The sequence below is a fragment of the Herpailurus yagouaroundi genome, unplaced genomic scaffold (assembly GCF_014898765.1).
Source record: "Herpailurus yagouaroundi ecotype Mexico unplaced genomic scaffold, PumYag 159, whole genome shotgun sequence".
Lineage (NCBI taxonomy): Eukaryota > Metazoa > Chordata > Mammalia > Carnivora > Felidae > Herpailurus > Herpailurus yagouaroundi.
The window spans coordinates 51,190,128-51,212,460 of NW_024412400.1; the positions used below are offsets into that span (position 1 = coordinate 51,190,128).

General features: G+C 38.0%; 1 protein-coding gene across 4 annotated transcripts in view; it reads left to right on the top strand.

Moving 5' to 3' along the window:
• The first annotated feature begins 3,131 nt into the window (after positions 1-3,131).
• Positions 3,132-22,333, top strand: part of LEKR1 (leucine, glutamate and lysine rich 1) — a 202,486-nt gene continuing 183,284 nt past the window's right edge. For 3 of the 4 annotated variants that reach the window (XM_040480578.1, XM_040480581.1, XM_040480582.1), the window contains exons 1-4: positions 3,132-3,206; positions 4,490-4,593; positions 6,834-6,923; positions 20,824-21,038. In XM_040480578.1, the coding sequence (XP_040336512.1) occupies positions 6,876-6,923; positions 20,824-21,038 (263 nt within the window). In that variant the 5' untranslated portion in view covers positions 3,132-3,206; positions 4,490-4,593; positions 6,834-6,875. The remainder of the gene's footprint in view (positions 3,207-4,489; positions 4,594-6,833; positions 6,924-20,823; positions 21,039-22,333) is intronic. The other variant, XM_040480580.1, reaches the window with a different exon arrangement.

Below are 22,333 nucleotides of genomic sequence, written 5' to 3' on the forward strand. Positions count from 1 at the left end.
AAAGTTGGGCTACGTATAATTTTGCCATGCTCCCTTGGTACAGTTCTGAACTCACTTTGAAATTAGCAATTTTGGGTAGACTTCCTGATATTTTCATCAGACTTGCCAACAAAGTACGCATTTTTCCACATGCCTCTTATGAGGGGAGGCGGAAGGGAAGGGGAAGGGGAAGGGAAAGAATATTACTTACCAAAATGAATGGGATGAGTGACAACGCCCTGCTGGATCAATATCTTAGGTAAATTCATAACAGAAACAAAAGCACAGACACTGTGTTCTCATAAATGTTAATACTACAACACAAAGGTCTGCAGACATTGTGGAAAGCCCTCATTTAGTCACTTTGCAGAGGTTGTTCTCCCAAAACTAGGGACTATACTTTTTCTTTCAGGGGTCATTGACCCACAGGGGAAAAAGAATAATAAAAGGCCACAGAGGAGGTGAAAAGGAACTTAATTTGGTTACCACCAGATTACTTTTAAAAGTCACAGTAAAAAGTGAAACTTAGCTGATTTAAAATTTAATAACGAGGGGCACCTGGGTGGCTCAGTCAGTTGAGCATGATCAGACTCTTGATTTTGGCTCAGGTCATGATCCCAGGGTGGTGGGATTGAGCCCTGTGTTGGGCTCCTCACTGAGCATGGAGCCTGCTTGGGTTTCATTCTCTCTCTCTCTCTCTCTCTCTCTCTCTCTCTCTCTCTCCTCTCTCTCTCCCTCTGCCCCTCTCCCATGCTTTCTCTTTCTCTAAAGGAAAAAAAATTAAATTTAATAACTGAATAACACAAAACTTTATTCAATATGGCCAATGATGGGAACATTTTAAATTCTATATAAGTTCCAGTATGGCCAATAATGGGGCGAGTTAGAGTAGTGGAAAAACAAAAAAGACAAGGAAAGAGCCCAGAGAGAGGGAGGGAGAGAAGGAGAGATTGAGATCATGAAAAGCCAAGAATAAACACACAAGAACCCAGGGAGAAGGTTTATAGGATTACTTTTTTAAAAAATCTATTTCATAACACCCTGTCACAACTCTTCATCTGTGCTGTGGTCCTCAGGAATAACACCTTTCACTGCTACTTTTTAACAGAAGCTATTCCTCGCAATCTATCAATGCTCTTTATCCTTGAAATTCTTACTGGGCCTGCAACTGTTCAGTAGAATTTTCTCTGATGAGGAGAATGTTCTATATATGGGCTGTGTGATGCCGTGGCAATATGTGACTACTGAGAACTTCAACTGTGGCTAGTGCAATAAAGGAATGGAATTTTTTATTTTGTTTTAACTAAATTGTACAGTCACATGTGGCTATCTTATTGGGCAGTGCAGGTCTAAGGGACATTTATGGTGTGGACATTTATGGTGGAAGGAAAATTGGTCTCAAGGCCAATGTAGAGATGACTAAGGACAGATGAAATTAACTCAGAATGAATTAACAGCCTTTCTGCGGTATTTTCTCCTATCCTTGAAGTGTTTCCTTTCCTTATATACACTGAATAATAAATATTAATGCTAATAATCATACTACTAGCCAAACTAGACTAAGAATCATCTTGCTTTAGATGTGCAATTTCTGTTCCAGATAAAGCACTCAGTCGATCGAGATGAACTGCTTTTTTGTGCGTGTGACCTATGTCTAAACTCCCCATTGTTAAGGACAGTCCTATTTTCATTGTCCCTCAAAGAAACATACTGAATGTGAATAGTTGTGAAAGTTCTTTATGCTTCTCATAAGCATGCTGTCCCTGACCACTTCATTGGCTCCCCTCTCCTAATCCTCTCTTCAATCCTCTAATTATCACTTATCTTTCTCAGATGAAGAAAAATGCTCTTTGAGGGGTGGAAACTGAAAGTCGTTGGCAGGCGGGCAAAATATCAGCTAGGGTACAGGTACAGGGTACATCTATCTCCAAGACTTTCAGTGCTTTGAGGACAAGGCTTTTAGGAGTGGTCAGTACTTCGTCCTGTCATTTTCATTAACAAACAGCTATCATCAGCAGTTTGACTACTGTTTCAGCACTGCTCTGCATCATTCGATCACCTCTAAATCTATAGGTTTTAATTAATTTTCTTTGTACTTCATTCAATGGTAACAAGTTTCTTTCCCTGCTGGTAAGCCATTGATAGTTTTTCGTATAAGAGCTGCATTTTCTTTTCTTTTTTTAATGTTTATTTATTTTGAGAGAGAGACAGAACATGCACAAGCAGGGGAGGGGCAAGGAGAAAGGGAGGCGGGGGGGGGGGAGGGAAAGAGAGAGAGAGAGAGAGAGAGAATCTCAAGGAGGCTCCACCCTCAGCACAAAGCCCCAGGTGGGGCTTGATCCCATGACGGTGATATCATGACCTGAGCCCAAATGAAGAGTTGGCGCTTAACCGACTGAGCCACCCAGTCGCCCCAGAGCTGCATTTTTGACTTCATGTATTCAGGAGAGATTGGGGTTATTAATGAGTCACTTGAAAATCATACCAATAGCTGCCCCTACCTGGGTTAGTTACAGAGCATCACCCCATTCTGGTATGCAGTGCTCATCTCTTAGTAGTATGTCAGTAAATACTTGCTTTATGAAGGAAGGAAAGTAAGTCACTTGCAAACGTGACCAGCCTTCTATAAATAAACAACTTGTGAGTAGTCGGTCTCAAGATACCTTCTGAACTAAGCCCTTACATCTTGACTACTTTGGGGCTAGAATGAAAATTTTAACGCCTTCTCAATTGCCTTCGCTGCAATGCCCAGCGCTTCCCTTTACACCCATGACCTCTACAGGCTTCTCTTCTTTCCGCTCAAGAACAATGATTGCCCACTGCTGTCTCCGCCACACGGGCTCTAGAGCCTGGGGTCAGAGGTACACGGACTTGGGCCTCCACCGCAGGCAGTGTCTCTCTCTCTAATCTAGTCTTGGGGCTAGGGACATCTCCCTCCTTCCCAGCAGCCTCTACCGCGACTCCAGCCCGCCCTCCTCTGCCTTGCCCTTTGCGACCCTCCCTTCTCTCACACAGCGCTCAGCATAAAACAAGCCTTTTCCTCTCAACCCCACCGCCAGCTTTCCCGCTTCCGCCCGGCGCGTGTGGCCCGGGGCGGGGCAAGGGAGGCCCCTCGAGTTGGCGAGGGGCGTGGGCCGTGACGTCACCGCGCCCTGACGTCGGGCAGACGTGTAGCACGGTCTCCCGGGAGACCGGGAAAGCCGTTCGCACTCGGAGTCGAGGTCTAGGTGAGAGACAATGAATGACTTCCTTGAGTCCCCCGCCTACCCAGCCCCCCGGGACGCAGTTCCGGAGCGGAGGCGTGCTGGCACCGGGGGAGAGGGCAGGAAAGCTGAGTCGAGGCGCCGCGGCGAGGGGCTGGGGCTTCCGAGAGTCCCCTCCACCCCTCTCTGCGGCCCCGGCACGGCTTCCGCCAGCCCGCCAGTCCTCTACTCTCCCTGAGAGCGCCGCTCAGCCTCACCCCCACACCCTCCTCCTCCTCTTCCTGCCGCAGCAGGTCCCGAGGGACCGGGGTTAGGAAGGGACGGGTTTCAAAACCCTTCCAAGCAGTTTTGGCTGGCCTTGCAGTTGGTTTCTATTCGGAAAATCCCGCCTCTTCAGGAATGTCTTAGAGCGTGAACTCCGTTTCACCTGACGCTGATCTGCTCATTTGCGGGTGATTCACGCCAGGGGAATAGTTCTTTACGGAAGGGCCTGAAAGCTGGACGTGAGTTAATGGCCCAACGTGACACTGCTGTGAGGGAAGGGAATCGGAAGTGAACAGTCAAGGACGTTTCTGTATTTTCGACATCTTTTTCACGATCCTGTTAAGAGAGCAGGTTCACAAATACTTACGTGGCTGCTGCCAGTTTCACCGCACTTCTCGCTGAAGGGCAGTCTACATGTATGTAACGTGAAAGAATAAAAGAAACTAGTTTGATAAAACATACAAAATAATGTAAGAGTAAAGTAAAAAAATTACAAATTTTTCCACCTACGTGTTGCCGTGGGTGAACGACTTTTTTCTTTCCTTTTCTTGAGAAATTCCGTAAATTTGTGAATGCCTCTATTCCTTTAATACGTATGCAAATCTTTTTAAAGACCCGGAAGGTTTTTCTTGAGGACGTGGGAACCATCTCTTTAAAATGTAAACATCAAGGAAGACGGCGTCCCTATTTCCTTACCACCTTTGGGAGTTTCTCCCTCGACTCCTTCCTTCAGAAACCACGGATTCTATCACAGGGATTTGTAGTCCTTAGAACAATCGCAATTAACCAGTGCAGATAGCTACTTCAATCACTAGGTGAATTGGAAACGAACTATGAAAGTGTATAGCCCACTGTGTTGAGGACGAGTTACCTTTTCTCTTGAGAACGTATATGTAATGGATTGTATCTACATGGCTGTATAAAAAAAAAAAAAAAGTGAGCTTTCTGTCTTTGTAGTCTCGTTAGCAGATTGGCTCTGATGTGCATCACAGTCTAGTTAAATGCTTACTCAATAATAAAATTGTTTTCTTTCTGCATTGTAGAGAGATTTTCTGGGTTGGCAGTATTTTCTTGAATCAGAACCTGCCAAATTTTCCTACTTGCTATATAAGGACCCAAAGTTGGAATACCTTTACAGATAAAGAAGGTACTAAACAAATATGTTCCACTGGTCCTTTGTTTATGCTGTCACTAGATCCATGCTCTCAAATAATTTTATGGGTGGAATTTAAAAAGGAGATTTAGTTGGCAATTTTAGGAAAAATTGTACTCCCAGTAGAGTTTAATTAAGATAATGCCATCTTATTTACTGATGGTAAGTCCATTGTAAAATGGCAGAAGAGAGAATAATGAGCCTTCTGTGAATAACGAGCTCTTGCCATATCACAGTCTGCCAAACGTCAGATTATTATGTACTTGGCTGTGTGGGCCTATGTTAACTATGGCAGTTAACTTTACCCCCATAGTTAACTCTAGTTAACTTTACCAAACATACATATTATGTTTATATGGGAAGACAGCTCATTAGTTATTTGTTCTAAACAGCAGCTCATTAAAACAACAGGCTTTGTGCTAACACAAGGGGATGGGGAATTTCCTTTCCACCAATGGTTGCACGACTTAAAAAAAAAACAAAAAACAAAAAAAACTGCCGCTCCAGGAACTTTTGTTAACTACAATTTCCCTGACACCTCGCTGTGCCTGGGATGCTGTCTCTGATAGAGTACTGTGCCTCTTTAGTCTATCTTTGTGTCAAAATCCTGCTCTGATCAAAAGCAAACAGCTTCAGGAAGCCTTCCCTAATTCGCCACTCCCACCAGAAAGATAAGACATCTTTCTTTGCTGAACTCCTCGGTTGTTCCTAGTCTACCACTCCCAGCCCTCAGACTTTCTTCATTGCTATGGAATTGTGCCTGTATCATCTCTGCTGCCTCCTTTCTGCCCCTCAAGTCCTTAGATGAATATATAAGCAATCTCTCATGAAACTGGACTGTGTATTCTTTCTCCATATTTGGGAAAGATAAAAAAACAAACAAACAAACAAAACAAACCAGGGGTGCCTGGGTGGCTCAGTTGGTTTCTGACTCTTGATTTCAGCTCAGGTCATGATCTCCTGGTTCTTGAGTTCGAGCCCCGCATCAGGCTCCACACTGACCGTGCGAAGCCTACTTGGGATTTTCTCTCCCTCCCTCTCTCTCTGCCCCTTCCCTGTTCTCATACTGTCTCTCTCTCTCCCTCAAAATAAATAAATAAACTTAAAAAAAAAAAGAACCAAAAGTGCTCCCTCCATTCATCTTGTGTGGTTTTATGAAAGTAGTAATAGGATTTTATGTTGAATTGTTATATTAGAAATGAAAATTTATTTAGGTAAAATATCTGTGTAAAATTATATAAGTGTTCATCTTGAGTAAAATTAGCACGTCTCATGGTTTCATGACTTTTCAGTGTCTGCATATCATATTTAATCTGATAACTCTAAATATTTTTTGTACTTCATCCTTTAAACCAGCATTCATGTCACAATTGTTTTTCTTATCTGCTGAACTAAAATACTATATTTAGATATTTTTCTTTTCTTTTTTTTTTTTAACGTTTTATTTATTTTTGAGACAGGGAGAGACAGAGCACGAACAGGGGAGGGTCAGAGAGAGGGAGACACAGAATCCAAAACAGGCTCCAGGCTCTGAGCGGTCAGCACAGAGCCCGACGCGGGGCTCGAACTCACGGACCACGAGATCATGATCTGAGCCCAAGTCGGCCGCTTAACTGACTGAGCCACCCAGGTGCCCCTAGATATTTTTCTATTAGCTTTTTGGAAAAAACCCTTAAAAAAAAAGAAAACAGAAATAAATGAATCTGTTTAAAATTTTAAGTGACATTTGGGGTGCCTGGGAGGCTCAGTCGGTTAAGTGTCCAACTTCAGCTCAGGTCATGATCTCGCGGTTGGTGAGTTCAAACCCGGCGTCAGGCTCTGGGGCTGACAACTTGGAGCCTGCTTTGAATTCTGTGTCTCCTTTCTCTGCCCCTCCTACACTCACACTCTGTCTCTCTCAAAAATAAATGAACATTAACAACAATTAAAAAAAAATTAACATTTATTCTGTATTTGCAAAACAAATAATTAGTAATCAACCACCATATAAATTACAATTAGACTATAAAGTTCTAAAGGAAGAAAATATTTCTGACTTAGTCATCTGTTATCTTTCCTGTTCTATTGGCGTAATAGCTAATTGAAAAGGTCCAGTTGTACCTTTTAATACTGAATTGATGAAATAACTGTTAAAAGTTATCACCATTTATCTCTGATTACTCCAAGAATTTATAGCTTTTAATTTGAATTTTATTCATAATTTCAATTCTGACCATTGCCATCAATGTTTTTAGATTATTTTACTTCAGAACTCCCTCTGCATATTTTGAGAAATTATGGATCGTCACATCCCCATGCACGCGTTACCCGAAGAAATCCAAAAGGTATGGTATTATATTGTGTTATTACAGCATAACATTGAGAGCATTTTAAGGTAGATAGTAATATCTCCCCCTCTCTCTGCCCCTCCCCTGCTTATGCTCTGTCTCTGTCTCAAAAATAAATAAAAAACATTTAAAAAATTTATATATAAAAAAAGGTAGATAGTAACAAAACCTGGGGGAGTGATTTCAGAGGTTTTATATTTATTTTGGCCAGGGGATCTGCAATTAATTCATGGAGTGTAAGGGGAACAATCATAATGGCCAGATTGTAGAATTCAATTCAGTGCAAAGAATGTTTGACCTGTGAAGGAAGACATCTATAATTTCAGCACAGTATTTGACCAGCTGTTTGTGGAGCTCTTGTGAAAAGAGGGCCTCAGGAATGTCCAAATACTATAGTTAGATATATATATTTTTTGGCAGCTTTTCAGAAAAAAAAAAAAAAAAACTTGCTTGAAAAATGGAAATAAATGGGTCTGTTTAAAATTTTAAACGATCCCCCTATTTGCAAAAACAAATAATTAGTAGCAAATAATTAGTAGTAAAACATTATAGCAGCTACAGTTTGTAACATTTTGTGATAATGCTAAATTTTTGTGTCTCTCTCCATATAAGGGGCTGTTTCAATTTCACCTCAATTCTTCCCACTTATCATGTACCAGGCACTGTTTTAAACCCTTTCATGTATATCAACTCATTGAATCCGGTTAAAAATTTTTCAGTTTCTATCCTGCTCTCCTCCCTGTGAGTTCATATCTGTCCTCAGGCAGAAGCATTTATCCTGTATTTAGTTTGGCAATGCATACATTGTTAACAGTATAATGTTTAAAACGTCTCTTTGAAACTGATTGACAGATTGTGAATTAAAACCTCAAACATTAACTATCATTAATCATTGAGGGTTTTCAGTAAATCTACAGTCAACTCTTAATTAACCACCAATCCGTTACTTTTTAATTAAAAATTGTAGTCATCCCTCAGATATGCTTTTATCCTTTGTGCATGTTGCTTTGGGCTGCCTGTTAGCATTAATCATGCCATTGATTTAACTTAATGCTTAATGTTACTGCATGTCCTTCAGATTTATGTAAAATGCAACCTAGCAGGCACTGGAAAGGAAAAGCCCAGAAAAAGACCTTTTAAACCATTGCATTTAATTTGCTTCACCTTTTAAATTGGACGTAAGAGATAGTAAGCACAGAGAGAGCTTAACTATGCTATGCTTATCTGAGAAATGGTGCTTATATGTGTTTGAAGACATGGAATATCCTTCCTCTCTCCCTCAACTGAGTTCCTTGCAAATACTAAGCTGGTATGGTAGAGATTAAAAGACACAAAACAAAACAGTCTGGAAGAAACAATATCCATACTGCAGATCCCAAGGAAGAGGATATATAATGACACGAAAAAATAACTCTAAAAAACAGGGGCGCCTGGGTGGCTCAGTTGGTTGAGCGTCCGACTTCGGCTCAGGTCATGATCTCACGGTCTGTGAGTTTGAGCCCCGCATCGGGCTCTGTGCTGACAGCTCAGAGCCTGGAGCCTCTTTCAGATTCTGTGTCTCCCTCTCTCTCTACCCCTCCCCTGCTCACATTCTGTCTGTCTGTCTGTCTGTCTGTCTGTCTGTCTCTCAAAAATAAACATTAAAAAAATTAAAAAAATAACTGTAAAAAACAGTATATGATTTAAATATCATATAAGGTAGTATCTTCTTTGATATGGACAGGTAGGGGAGGATGGTCAATGGAGGAGCTTTATGTGGGTGACAGAATTGGGATTGGCCCTTGAAAGCTGAGTATTTCTATATACAGATGGGGAATAGGGCATCCTAGGCCAACGTAACAGAAACTTACTGGTGAAAAAAAGCTGGCCAAGTTAGGTATGTATTTATTTTGACAAGATTTTTATGAGAATTGTAAAATGCCTTTTTCTCATGTTTAAGGTGCTATATAAGTAAATCGTTTAAAAATGATAAAAACCAAACCTTTCACGAATCTACAGTTCTATTCTCAAGGCAGGAATGGCAGGCAGTTGTCCATACAGTGCAGAGGAGGGACATCAGGAGAAACTCAGCTGCCTAAGTCCCTGGACAATTATGCTGATTGTAGCCCTGGTCCTGCTGAATGTTTAGAATGTAAAATGCAGCTCTGCACTTTTTCAGACTCAAGTTAGATACATTTATACCACAAATATTTATCAAGTGCATATTATGTGCTAGGCACTGTTTTGGGCTTGATTATAAAGCAACAAAAATGTGTACACGTAGCCACAGCCTATTAAAGCACAGTCCAAGAATAAGTCAGTTATTTCTTTTTCACAACTTCTTACCTATGTTTGATTCATCTAGATTGTCCATTATGTAACTTGTTAAATTGCTTACTGATCAGGCAGTATATCTATTTAGTCAACTTGCATACATCATTTCATACAGAATCATGTTAAATAGGTATATAGCTTATAATGCTAATAGGAATACCTCAGATTAGAACCATTGCATTATTAAGATGAAGAAAACAAATCATTTTTTCCCACATGGCTTTGAAATTGTGCTCATTTCTCTATTGGATGAACAAATAACTGAGGTGTGTGGGTCAGTAGGTGGTCTTTCAAAGGCTTTTTTTTTTTTTTAATTGTTCTTCTGTTAACTTTTTATATTAGTTCTTATGTGGCTCTTCTTTCTAGAAAAGCTTCTGCTGTGTTTCTTTCTTTTCTTTTTTCTTTTTTCTTTTCTGTGTCTAGGCAAGGAAAGTTAGTGTAGAAGAGAAGGTGAGCCTTTCCTGTTTATTTCTTTCTATACTTTTGCTGTATGATCTGGAAATAGATGGTCAATAAATCACATGAAAGATACATGGTAAGGAATGTGAAGGTGTATTACACTCTATTATTAATAGCCAAACAGGTAGTAATAGAGTTGCAAGAAAAAGTAAAGGTGGTGGGGAAAGTAGGGAGAAGAATGCTGATGACATTCAGTTATATTGAAAGAATCCATTGCCTGATTAGAAGCCTAATGTTAAATTACTTCCCCCTGGTCTCATTTCTTAGGAAATCTTAGAGAAGAAAGAATAAAGTAATCTTTTGACTCTCATACTTAAATCTTTTTGCTTTTTGTCACAGTTTCTGACCAAGCATCAGACATGCCTCAGACTTCCATATCCCTAAGTGGCAGAAAATATAAAACAGGCTTATGTACTGGAGAGCAGGACCACACTTGCCCGCTTTGTTTGCTGCTAGACTCTACAGTTCACTTCTGTGTGTACTTAGACTATATCTCTGAATCTACTCTCTCTAGACTGAACTAACTCTTACTTGTCTCTGACCTCCAATATCCAACAGCTTTGCTAGAATTGTCATGCAACATTCTGGAAGCAGAATGAACTTGTTCTAAGTTTAGGACTTTATTGCCATGATTTAAAACTTGAACAGTACTTATAGATCAGCAAAGTAATAATTCTATATTTATTCCCCTCCTGAATGTCAACTGATATTATAGACACACGGAGTTCTCTTTTTAGAAAAAAAGCAACGAACAACTTTCCTTTTGCTGTTTTCACCAGGGGACATATGCAGAAGTCAAAACAACTCCAACAAACTGTGGAAAAACTAGTTATTTTGCAAAAAGTAAAACTGATCTCTTGTTTTTTTTTTAAATGGTGACAAAATGAACACTTGTAATAGGATTTTTAGCTTCAGGAGATATTTATTACCACAGAACACAAAGTAAAATAAAGAGACCAGAGTTGTTTATTTTACAAAACACAAGTGGTGGTGCAGGCTGGAGTGCACACTGTTCTTTCTGGGATAACAATCCCTTTCCCTAGCAGTAACAGCTCATTTCGTCCTGTTTCAGTAAAGTAATTTTAGTACTTTGGAACTTCGAAATTTATTCAGAATAACAGTTTTATATTTCCAAGCACAGATTGTCATTGCCAGAAAAAATAAACGTAATTTTCCAGGTCATTTTGGGCCACTGTGGCTAGGGTCAGATTTTGTGTTGAGTTAAAGGAAAAAGAAAGAGAATATGGTCATAGAAATGTTAGCACTAGCATCCCGGAAAAGTAGTGATATTTATGTGTGGGCGTGGGTATGTGTGTTGTGTTTTGAAGCAATTTTAGTCTTAAAGCCTAATGACAAAAGGAATAGGAAGCTATGTAATTTTTGGAGAAACTATTCTGTTAATATTGTGACCTAAAATCTTGAAAAATCTGCAGTTGTCAATTTGTAGTCCAAAATCCTTTTCTTTTTTCTTTTTTTTTTTTTTGAGTCTAAAATACTTCTGTTGGCAGGCCACAGAGGGTCATGGAGTCTACTAAGGTGAGGTTTCCCAGTGGAAAAATAGGTATTGAAGGAAATACACTTTAGAAGCATATTTATATAAACATAAGTGTGTCGTATATAATTTATGTCTGAAGCCAACATTTCTTAACATTGTTCAATAAAATTTCTTTATGGATTAATCTCTGTATTTTAGTCCCGGATTGATTTATTTTTATTTTTATTGTTTTACAAGTAAACTTATTTCGAGATTATTGTAGATTCACATGAAGTTGCAAGAAATCATACTAAGAGATGCCAGCTTCTTCTTCCCCATCTTCCCTGTCTTCCCCGTCTTCCCCCATGGCCTCCAGTGGTAACATCTGGCAAAACCATACTAAGCTCTCACAACCAGGATATTGACATTGATACAGTCAGGATGTAGAACAGTTCTATCACAACAAGAATTGCTCATGTTTCCCTTTTATAGTCGCATTTACCTCAACCTACCTCTTCACATACCTCCATTACCCCACCTCCCATCCCCAATTCATGACCCTTGGGAACCATCGATCTCCAGTAATTATGTCATTTCAAGATGTTATCTAAATTGAATAATGCAATATATAACCCTTTGGGATTAGATTTTTCACTGAGTGTAATTCTCTGGAGCTTTATTCAGGTTGTTGCATGTATCAGTAGTTTATTTCTTTCTGTTGCTGAGAGGTATTCCACAATCTAAAGGTACTGCACAGTTTGTTTAACCTATTGAGGGACATCTGGTTTTTTTCCCAGTGTTTGCCTATTATGTATAAAGCTGCTGTAAGTGTTCATGTGTATGTTTTTATGCGAACATATGTTTTCATTTTCCTGGAATAAATGCCCAAGAGTGCAATTGCTAGATTGTACAGTAGTTGCATTGCATGTTTAGTTTTTTAAGACACTGTCAAACTTTTCCAGTTTGGGCTGTCCCATTTTACATTCTCGCCAGCGATGCATGAGTGAGCCAGCTTCTCTGCATCTTTACCAGAATTTGATGTTGTCATTAGTGTTTATGTTAGCTTTTCTGATAGGTATATGGTGATAACTCATTTTGGTGTTAACTTGCATTTTCCTAATGGCTAACAATGAATATCTTTTCAAGTGCTTATTTGGAATCTGTATCCTCTTAGGTGAAATGTTTCTTCATGTCTTTCGACCATGTGTTTTCTTTTTTTTAATTAAAAAAATTTTTTTAGAGTTTATTTTCTGAGAGAGAGTGAGAGAGAGAGAGAGAGCGCAGTTGTTTGTGAAAGTGTGTGTGGCACCAGCAGCAGAGGGGCAGAGAGAGAGACAGAGGATCTGAAGAGGGCTGCTCTGACAGCAGAGCCCGATGGGGCTCAAGCTAATGAACCGTTGAGATCATGACCTGAGCCCAAGTCAGACACTTAACTGACTGAGCCACCCAGGCGCCCCTTGACCATGTGTTTTCTAATTGGATTTCCTTAAATCGTTGAGTTTTGAGAGTTCTTTGTGTAATCTAGATAATAGTCCTTTGTCAGATATGGGTTTGTAAATATTTTTTTCCCAATCTGTAGCTTGTATTTTTCTCCTCTTCACAGGGTCCTTTTCAGAGCACAAGTTTCACATTTTGATGAAATCCAACTTATCAATTTTTCCATTTATGGATCATGCTTTTGGTATCAAGTATAAGAATTCTTTGCCTAGAAAATCCTGAAGATAATCTCCTAGGTTTTTTTTTTTTTGCCTTCTAAAATCATATTTTTATGTTTTACATTTAAGTCCATAATCATTTTGAGTTAATTTTTGTATAGGGTATGAGGTTTAGTTTAAGGTCCTTCCTTCCATCCCTCCTTCCCTTCTTCCTTTTAACCTATGGGTATCCAATTGTTCCAGCACCATTTATTGAAAAGACAATCTTTCCGTCACTGAATTGCTTTTGCATCATTGCAGAAAATCAATTTGGCATATTTATGCAGATCTTTTTCTGGGTTCATTGTTCTATTCCATTGATCTCTGCGTCTGTCCCTTTGTTAATACCACACAGTCTTATTACTATAGCAATACAGTATGTATTGAAATCAGGTAAAATGATTCTTTCCACTTTATTTTTTTCAAGATTGTTCTGGTTCTTCTAGTTTCTTTGCCTTTCCATATAAATTTGAGAATCCTGTCTATATCTTAAGAAAAAATCTTGCTGAAATTTTGATAAGAATTACAGTAAGCCTATAAATTTGGGGATAATTGCTATCTTTAATATTTTGAGTCTTCAGTATGTCTCTCTGCTTATTTAGATCTTCTTTGATTTTTTCATCAGCATTTTATAGTTTTTAGGATACAACTACTGTACATGTTTTGTTAGATTTAAGCCTAAGCATTTCATTTTTTTGAGCAATCATTATTGGTGTTGTATTTTTAATTTCACTGTCCATGTGTTCACTGGCAGTGTATACAAATACAATTGGTTTTTTTATGTTTATCTTCAATCATTGACCTTGCTTAACTTATTTGTTCTAGGAGTTTTATTGTAGATTCTTCAGGATTTTCTATGTAGACAACCATGTCGGTTCATATTAGGGACAGTTTCCTTCCTTCCTTCATTCCATCCTCCTTCCCTCCTTTTCTTTTCTCTTTTCTTTTCTTTTCTTTTCTTTTCTTTTCTTTTCTTTTCTTTTCTTTTCTCTTTTCTTTTCTTTTCTTTTCTTTCTTGGCATTTACTTCTTGCCTTCTTGCTCTGGCTAGAACTTGCAGCATTATGATGAATATGAGCAGAGAGAATAAATATATATCCTTGCCTTGTTCCTGATATTAGGTGAAAAAAACACTCATTTTTTCACTATTGCTCCTATGTTGCTATAGGGGTTTTTGTAGATGTTCTATACAAAATTGATCTTTAAATTGGTTGTATAGCACATTGACTTATTGATAAGGAAGGGTCCTGATGGCCTTATGAAATGGTCAGGTGGCCTGTATAACTAGTGATTCAAAAGTTCCTCTGTTCTGTCTTAAAATGTTTCTCCCAAACCAAATGAAATTCACTGGCTAGACCCTCTTTGCATCTTTTTAAGTGGAGAACCTCTTAGAAGGGGTCACATTTTATACTGCATTATGGAATAGTTCATCTGTTTCTTTCCTCCTTTATAGAATAGTTTATCTGTTTCTTTCCTCCTTATCCAACTACAAAAAGCATGGGATGGGTGGGAGAAGAAAGGAGGAACAGTTTTATTTTATTTTATTTTTTTTCAACGTTTATTTATTTTTGGGACAGAGAGAGACAGAGCATGAACAGGGGAGGGGCAGAGAGAGAGGAAGACACAGAATCGGAAACAGGCTCCAGGCTCTGAGCCATCAGCCCAGAGCCTGACGCGGGGCTCGAACTCACGGACCGCGAGATCGTGACCTGGCTGAAGTTGGACGCTTAACCGACTGCGCCACCCAGGCGCCCCAGGAGGAACAGTTTTAGAGCAGAGAATAGTGCAGTTGGGCTGCAGGAGGTTACTGGAGTGCCTTTTCTAGTTCAAGCACAGACAGGAACTTTGAAAAGGATTCGAAGCCTAATTTAACCTTTTAAAAAATTTGCATCACTTCTATATTAAATACAGTAAAACCTTGGTTTGCAAGCATAAGTCATTTCAGAAACATGCTTGTAATCCAAAGCACTTGTATATCAAAGCAAATTTCCCAATAAAAAATGATGGAAACTCAGATGATTCATTCTGCAACCCAAAAATATTCATATAGAAATGATTACAGTATGGTAATATAATACAAAATAATAAATAAAATACAAAATATAAAGAAAAATAAATTAACCTGTACTTACCTTTGAAAACCTTCATGGCTGGTGTGAGGGAGACAAGAGAGAGGAGGGTTATTGTGTAGGACAACTTCCAGTATCACTAAGGGAATCACTGCTATCTATTGGCTCAATGGAATCTTTTTCTTTTTGTACAATTTTAACAAGGAACCTATCCAATGACACTTGCTCTTGCTTCCTTTTGAGGATTTCACAGAAATGTGACATTGCATTGTCATTGAACAATTTCATTGCTTGCACTGCTATAGCCTTATTTGAGTGGTGCTTTTCTACAAAATCTTACACTAGTTCCCAGATTTTACACATCTCCCTAATCTCATTTGAAGTGAGGGATTCCTCTGCCTTTTTTCTTCTCTGTAGACGAGATGCAGACATACACTGCTTACAAAATGTTGTAATTTTGGCCACTTGCATACCTTGTTCGTACTTCTCGATGATTTCCTTCTTAACTTCCACTGTAATTAACTCCTTCTTACCACCTTTCTTTTCAACCTTTCTCTACTTGGGGTGCCATTGTATACGCTGGCACAGATGTTGACTACGGTATGGCATTAATAAACTCTTGTCATATACTGTATTTAATGTAACTGGTAATAAGGCCACAGAGGAAAGGGTCTCTATCTGCAGACAGCCTGACCTAGAATGAAGCAAAGCCTTCCTAAGCTTATTCTTGTGTGGAAAAGCAAAAGACTGTCCATAGGTGCTTTGAAGTGACAAAAAATACACTGATGCCAGTTGTGGGCACCTTCCAACGTTTTGAAAAAAATCATTGGTTTGTGCCAAACAGTGTGGCCTGAGACTGAGCATCTGAGCATGGGAGATGATCACCTGCAATCCTGCAGTGACAGAGAGAGAGAACCATTGGCTCAGTTGTGATCATACAATGTTCGGCGTCACATACTACTCATATTGTAAGACATCACTCGTTTATCAAGTTAAAATTTATTAGAAATGTTTGCCTGTTTGCAGAACACGTTACTCACAATCTAAGTGTTACTGTAACTATAATTTTAAAAGTACAAATACCACATTTGAGAAGTTTATAATTTTTAAAATTTTATTAAAAAATGTTTATTTGGGAGAGAAAAAGAGTGCAAGTGGGGGAGGGACAGAGAGAGAGAGAAAGGGAGAGAGAGAATCCCAAGCAGGCTTTGCACTGACAGTGCAGAAATGGGGCTTGATCTCATAAACTGTGAGCCATGACCTGAACCAAAATCAAGAGTCAGATACTTAACTGACTGGTCTACCCAGACACCCCTGTAATTTATTTTTAAATGACTCTACATTTGTTTAATATATTGCATTTGGTGATGCCTCCTCCAAAGCATGTCTTGTAGAAAGCAAAAATATACTGCTCATGATATAGGTCTTTTGTCAAGAATGACAGCATGTCATTATTTTACTTAGAAAATGATGACATAACGCCAAGTTATAAGAGTGAAGCACAAATTATATTTCACAAAAAACAGGTACTTACTTACTTCATGTGGGAATATAATTATAGTATTTCATAATTTTTCAAGCTTCACAGAAATATCCTAAGTAATTAGCCCATACAAACACTAAGAATTTGAAAGTTATTGCATTTTTTTTCTGTTGTATTTTTGCTTATGGAAAATTGTTTACAAGTTAATAATACTGAAAACTTTTGTTCAATATACTTATCTAACATAGATCATTCAGTAATTTAGATCTTACTAGGTGAATTCTGGAGACTCTTCTTATGGACTTATTCTTTTGTAATTTGATTGTCTTGTTTTCTAGCTCATGGTATCATTTTTTGGGTATTCTTTGCTGAACTTCTAGAATACCTATTCTCTAAAATGTATTACTTTATGTATTTCTGCTCTACCTGCCCCTGCCTTGATTGCTGTTTAGAATATTAGAATAACATTCTAGGGGCGCCTGGGTGGCGCAGTCGGTTGAGCGTCCGACTTCAGCCAGGTCACGATCTCGCGCTCCGTGAGTTCGAGCCCCGCGTCGGGCTCTGGGCTGATGGCTCAGAGCCTGGAGCCTGTTTCTAATTCTGTGTCTCCCTCTCTCTCTGCCCCTCCCCCGTTCATGCTCTGTCTCTCCCTGTCCCAAAAATAAATAAATGTTGAAAAAAAAAATTAAAAAAAAAAAAAGAATAACATTCTAATAGCTTTTGTAGCTGTGAAGTTTATACTGTTTCTGTTTTGTACATCAGGCTGCAGATGAGCTCCACCTAGCAAGACTTTTCTTTAGAATGAAGATAAAGCATTTTGCCAGAATCTGGGCAAGAACTGTGATTAATAGGCATAAGGTTAGGAATGAAAGTGCCTTCAAGTAAGCAATATAATTTTCAAATTGATGAGAAGGAACCAAAACTCACAAGAGCAAAGGGATTATAAGAAAATACCCATCTGTTCTGAATTAGTTCAGGTCTCTTGACCTAGATAAGTTATATTCCCAGGGACTGATAGTACCTTTGAATGGGATTGTGGAGCTACTCTTGGTGATCTTTGAGAAGACATAGAGAGTAAGAGGATAACATACAAATGCCATTCCAGGTATAAAATGGCCATAAATTATAACCAGGGAACTCAATTTCAGTTCCAGACAATATACTAGAACGTATTTATTAAAAGATGGTTTGTGAGGATATACTAGAGAAAACAGTAACCCTTGAGCCAATTTTATGTTTATTAAGAGAATCAGCATGTGGATGTTGTGTACAGTTACTAGGTCCAGGACCTATAGTAGCTATAGAATGTATAGACTTTATGAAGACATTTGACTGAGTTTGCCATAATATTCCTGAAGACAATATGGGTAAATATAGGCTGATTATAAAAATAATTGGATAGATTAATAATCAGTTGAAAAGTTGTACCTTCAACTCTTCAAATGTGCTGAGTAATAGATCAGTATCAACCAAGTAGATATGACATGCTATGGAGTTCTTTCCTCAGTTTTGTCATATTCAACACTTTAAATCAATGAATTAGATGGATAAAACAGCTTATAAGGATCAATTTTCAAAGAGACACAAAGCTTAGAATTTCCTGCACACCAAGTCAATACATAAAGGGAGTCTAACACATACATATCTTTAAGATACATGTGTGTCAGAGGCACCTGGGTGGCTCATTTGGTCAAGTTTCCGACTTCAGCTCAGGTCATGATCTTGTGGTTCATAGGTTCGAGCCCACTTTGGGCTCTACTGACAGCTCACAGCCTGGAGCCTGCTTTGGATTCTGTATCTCCCTCTCTCTCTGCCCCATCCCCACTCTCTCTCTCTCTCTCAAAATAAAAATAAAACTTAAAAAAAATAAAAAGATATATGTGTCTAAGATATGTATGTACAGATATATATGTTATTAATTTACTTACATTATAATTATAATTTAATTTTCTGCACTTCAATGTGAAAAACCAGATACACAATAGAATGGGGGTTATTGGTTGCAAGAAATAGGTAGCATAAGGAGGAAAGAGAATAGTGCAGGAAGATTGGGCATGGATCCCAAAGGACAGGTAGGGAAGCTAGGTTGCACGAGTAACTGAAGTGAGGAATTTGAAGGTCATTGGTTCCTTTTTTCCTCTCTTACTTTGGATCCAGATTATCTTTGTCTCATCTTGTCTGTGTATGTCTGCTCACCCTTCTCTCTCATTCCAGTAATGTGGCTAACTCTGTGTGGAAGATCCGTCTCCATTCAGGCTGCCCTAAAGGTGTCCCAAATACTTGGGTCTTCAACACTTACAAGTCTGGTTGGCTCATCCCAGCCTAGGGCTTCGTTCTTCTAGGTCTGATATCCAGTCCTCATCCCCCAGTCAGCCATGGCTACGGTTGATGGGTGGAGGGAGATTTAGTCACATTACCAGAGCAGCCAGGACTGTAGAAGATGAATTCTCTAAAAAAGCAAACATAGGTGAGAAGGAATAGATTGGTATATTTAATATAATGGAAGATGGTTTCACACTGAAGCATTTTTTAAATAGGGGCTTTATTTAACACAAAAGCAAGTAATATATAATATCAACGTATAAAAAATAGAAAAGACTGTTGTGAACGAAGGTTGCATTACAAGATACTACCAATGATATTACCTATGAGATATTAGAATGAGGGAAGTTTGAGCCCTCTCTTACTCTGTTTTAGTGAGACCAACCGTGCTGGAGTATTAAATTCTGGGGACCAAACTTTGAAACATGTATAGAACACTGGAACAGGTTCAGAGAAAATTATTCAGAATAAGGAAGAAATTCAAAACCATGTCATATGAGAAACAGCTGAAGGAATTGGAAGTCTTGACCTGGAGAAGAGAAGATAATGGAGTGCTCCTGATAGCTGTCTTTAAATATTAGAACGAGGTCTAGGGTTGTTGCACATGGTTACTGGGAGATTTAGGGCCAGTGCACTTACCAAGGAGGCAGATTTGGGGTCAGCATGAGAAGCTCTGAGGATAGAACAGGCTGCTTTACAAACTAGTTTCCCATCATTTGGGAGGTTGAAATAGAATCTGGATAACTTTTTATCCAGGTTAGAATAGATTGTATGAACCCGTCCAGAGCTTGCGCCAAGTTACTTTTATGATTTGTTTCAAACTTGTTGTTTTACAAATCTGTAAATTTGGTATCTCTGGCAGTTAGATGGTTGATGTGGTCATTCACCTGTATCCCACAGTATTGCAGTTTTTAATTTGAAATTTTTGTTATTGAACTTTAGATGAACAAAATGATACTATGTAAAGATTTGTTATTTGTTTCAACTGACTCTTGTGTAATGGCATTGACAGGTGGGTGAAGTGTGTCACTCTTAGTTGTGGGAGCAGTTTCTACAGTCTTAAGGGAGTTTTCATTAAGAGTAAGTACCCCTCGAATACAAGTGTTGCTTTCATTTTAGCGCCCTGGGGCAAATATTTAATGAAGCCATCTCTTAGCCTTTGTGAATAGCAGGACGAGTAGAGTCTACTTGAGGAATATTTATATGCTTGAGACAGAAAAAAGAATTACCTCTCTCTTCACTTTGCTGGAATTCCATTTTTCACTGCCCTTATGCTGGCCAGAGATATATGAACTTCTTATTTATTTAAGAAGTAAGAGGGTTAAGCTGACACACCCATAGCAGAAAAATATGACACAAATGGTTACAGGGGGTAGGTTTTAGATAGACCTGGGTTTAATCCCAATGTCTCCATATACCAACTGGTTGTTTAACTTCAGTGGTTTCCATTTCCTTATCTATAAAATGGGTATAACCATACCTACCTGAAGGGAAAAGAACAGAGTTAGAAGAGATTGGGTTTAAAATGTTTTTGCTATTTATGGTTATATGAGAGAATTCTGTTGTAAATTCTGTAAAAATCATAAAATATTAAAACCGAACAGGAATTTAAGAGTTCATTTGGTCCAATGCCATAATTTTATAAATGAGGAAAAATAAGATCTGAAAAAGCCAAGAGACATCTCCAGGATCACAGTGCAGCTGGCAGTGAAAGGCCAGCGATTTCTCTCCACTTCATGGAAAACTCATCTTAAAACAAGAATTATAAAGATGTTTTCATCATTTTTTGTTTTATTTTATGGAAAATATTTCAAGAGTAAATCTTTCTTAGAGATACTATGGAGAAGCAATCACTCTGAAAGACCCTTTTTTAATTCCAAGATTCTGTGTCAGAGTCAATGTCATGCCAGTTTTTAAAATTTTATCCAGATGTCAGCAACATCATAATTATTACTCCATGGCATAGTCCAGTGTGCATTTACTTCATTTGACCAGCGTGGTTGCAATAACATCCTCAGTGGAACTTTGCCAGAAATTTAAAAATATCATTTCAATGTATGTATGTATATATGTCTATTTTCTAGATGTCCCCTGAAGAAAAAGTTTGTAGGTACTGTGGAGTCAGCTATCTAATTCTTCACGAGTTTAAAGCTATGGAAGAAAAAATGAAAGCGATGGAAAAAGAGATGAAATTTTATCAAGGAAGTGTAGATCGTGAACAGAGACTTCAAGAAAAGCTACGGTCTCTTAGTCAAGATTTTGAACAGTACAAAATTAACAATGAATCCAAAACAGAAAGGTATATTATTCTTTTCTGTCATTTATTTAGTTTGAAAGGAAAGTACAGGAAATAAATAGACTTTGAATGTTTTTCTGGAATTTCTCTATATCAGGTATAACTTACACTTTAATACACCTATGTTTGTTCATTAATTATTACTAACTGTTAAACCTAATTATTATAGTTTGAGCATTTCTTTTGAGGCATAATATTTACTATTTGAATAATTAGAAACTAGTTCATTCAGTAGTCATAGTTGGGATGGGTCAAGTTATATTTTTCCCCAGATATATATCTTAATTTATCATTAGAAAGATTTGTCTATCAAAATCAGGTGAATTTTGGTTGTTTTGCGACTTAACATTTGTTTTTAAATGGCCTTGAATATTTAGATTTATAGCATAAGGTTTTCATGTTTTGAAAGGATGCCAAAACATTAAAATTGGTACATAATTCTAAGTCACTGAAATTGGAATAAAATTAAAGATTGGGTTCCTAATTGCTGCTGAATCTAATCAGCAATTTAGTCTGCCTAAAGACACTTCAGTATGTTTATACAGACACTCTGCTCTGACAGAGATTCTTTTGTTTGGGGTATTCACATTTTACTTTCTTTAATAGAATATTGCATTATATAAGTCATATGAACACACAAAATAAAAGAAGTAAACAGAAGTAAAGGCAAAGAATTCCCTTTTTATTCTGATTACTTTCTTCTTACTGGAGAGAAAACCGCTTTTAATGGTTTGGTGTATATCTTTCTAGATACTTTATTGTGCCTTTTCTTTTATTATAGATATATTTCTTTAAAATATCTAATATATATGAGCCACTTAATTACATACATTGGAAATTGTTCCGTGTTAGTGTGTATAGATCAATCTTGTTTTTAACTGTTACACTTTCCTTCTTAAGAATATGCCGTAATTTACTTATTTTTCTTTTCAACATTTAGATTATTTCCAATACTTCTTATTACAGGTAGTATTTTTTTTACAGATAGTATTTATATTTATATTCTTGTGTACATGTGTTTTTCATGGGATAAATTCCTAGAAGTGAAATTGCTGAAAGAAAGGAAATGCCAGCTTAAAATTCTGATAAATGGGGTGCCTGGGTAGCTCAGTCAGTCAGCTATGTATCCGACTCTTGATTTAGTCTCGGATCATGGTCTCCCGGTTCATGAGATTGAGCCTAGTGTTGGGCTTTGTGCTGACAGTGTGGAGCCTGCTTGGGATTCTTTACCTCTCTCTGCCCTGTCCCCCCTTCAAAATAAATAAATAAACATTAAAAAAAATAAAATTCTGATAAAT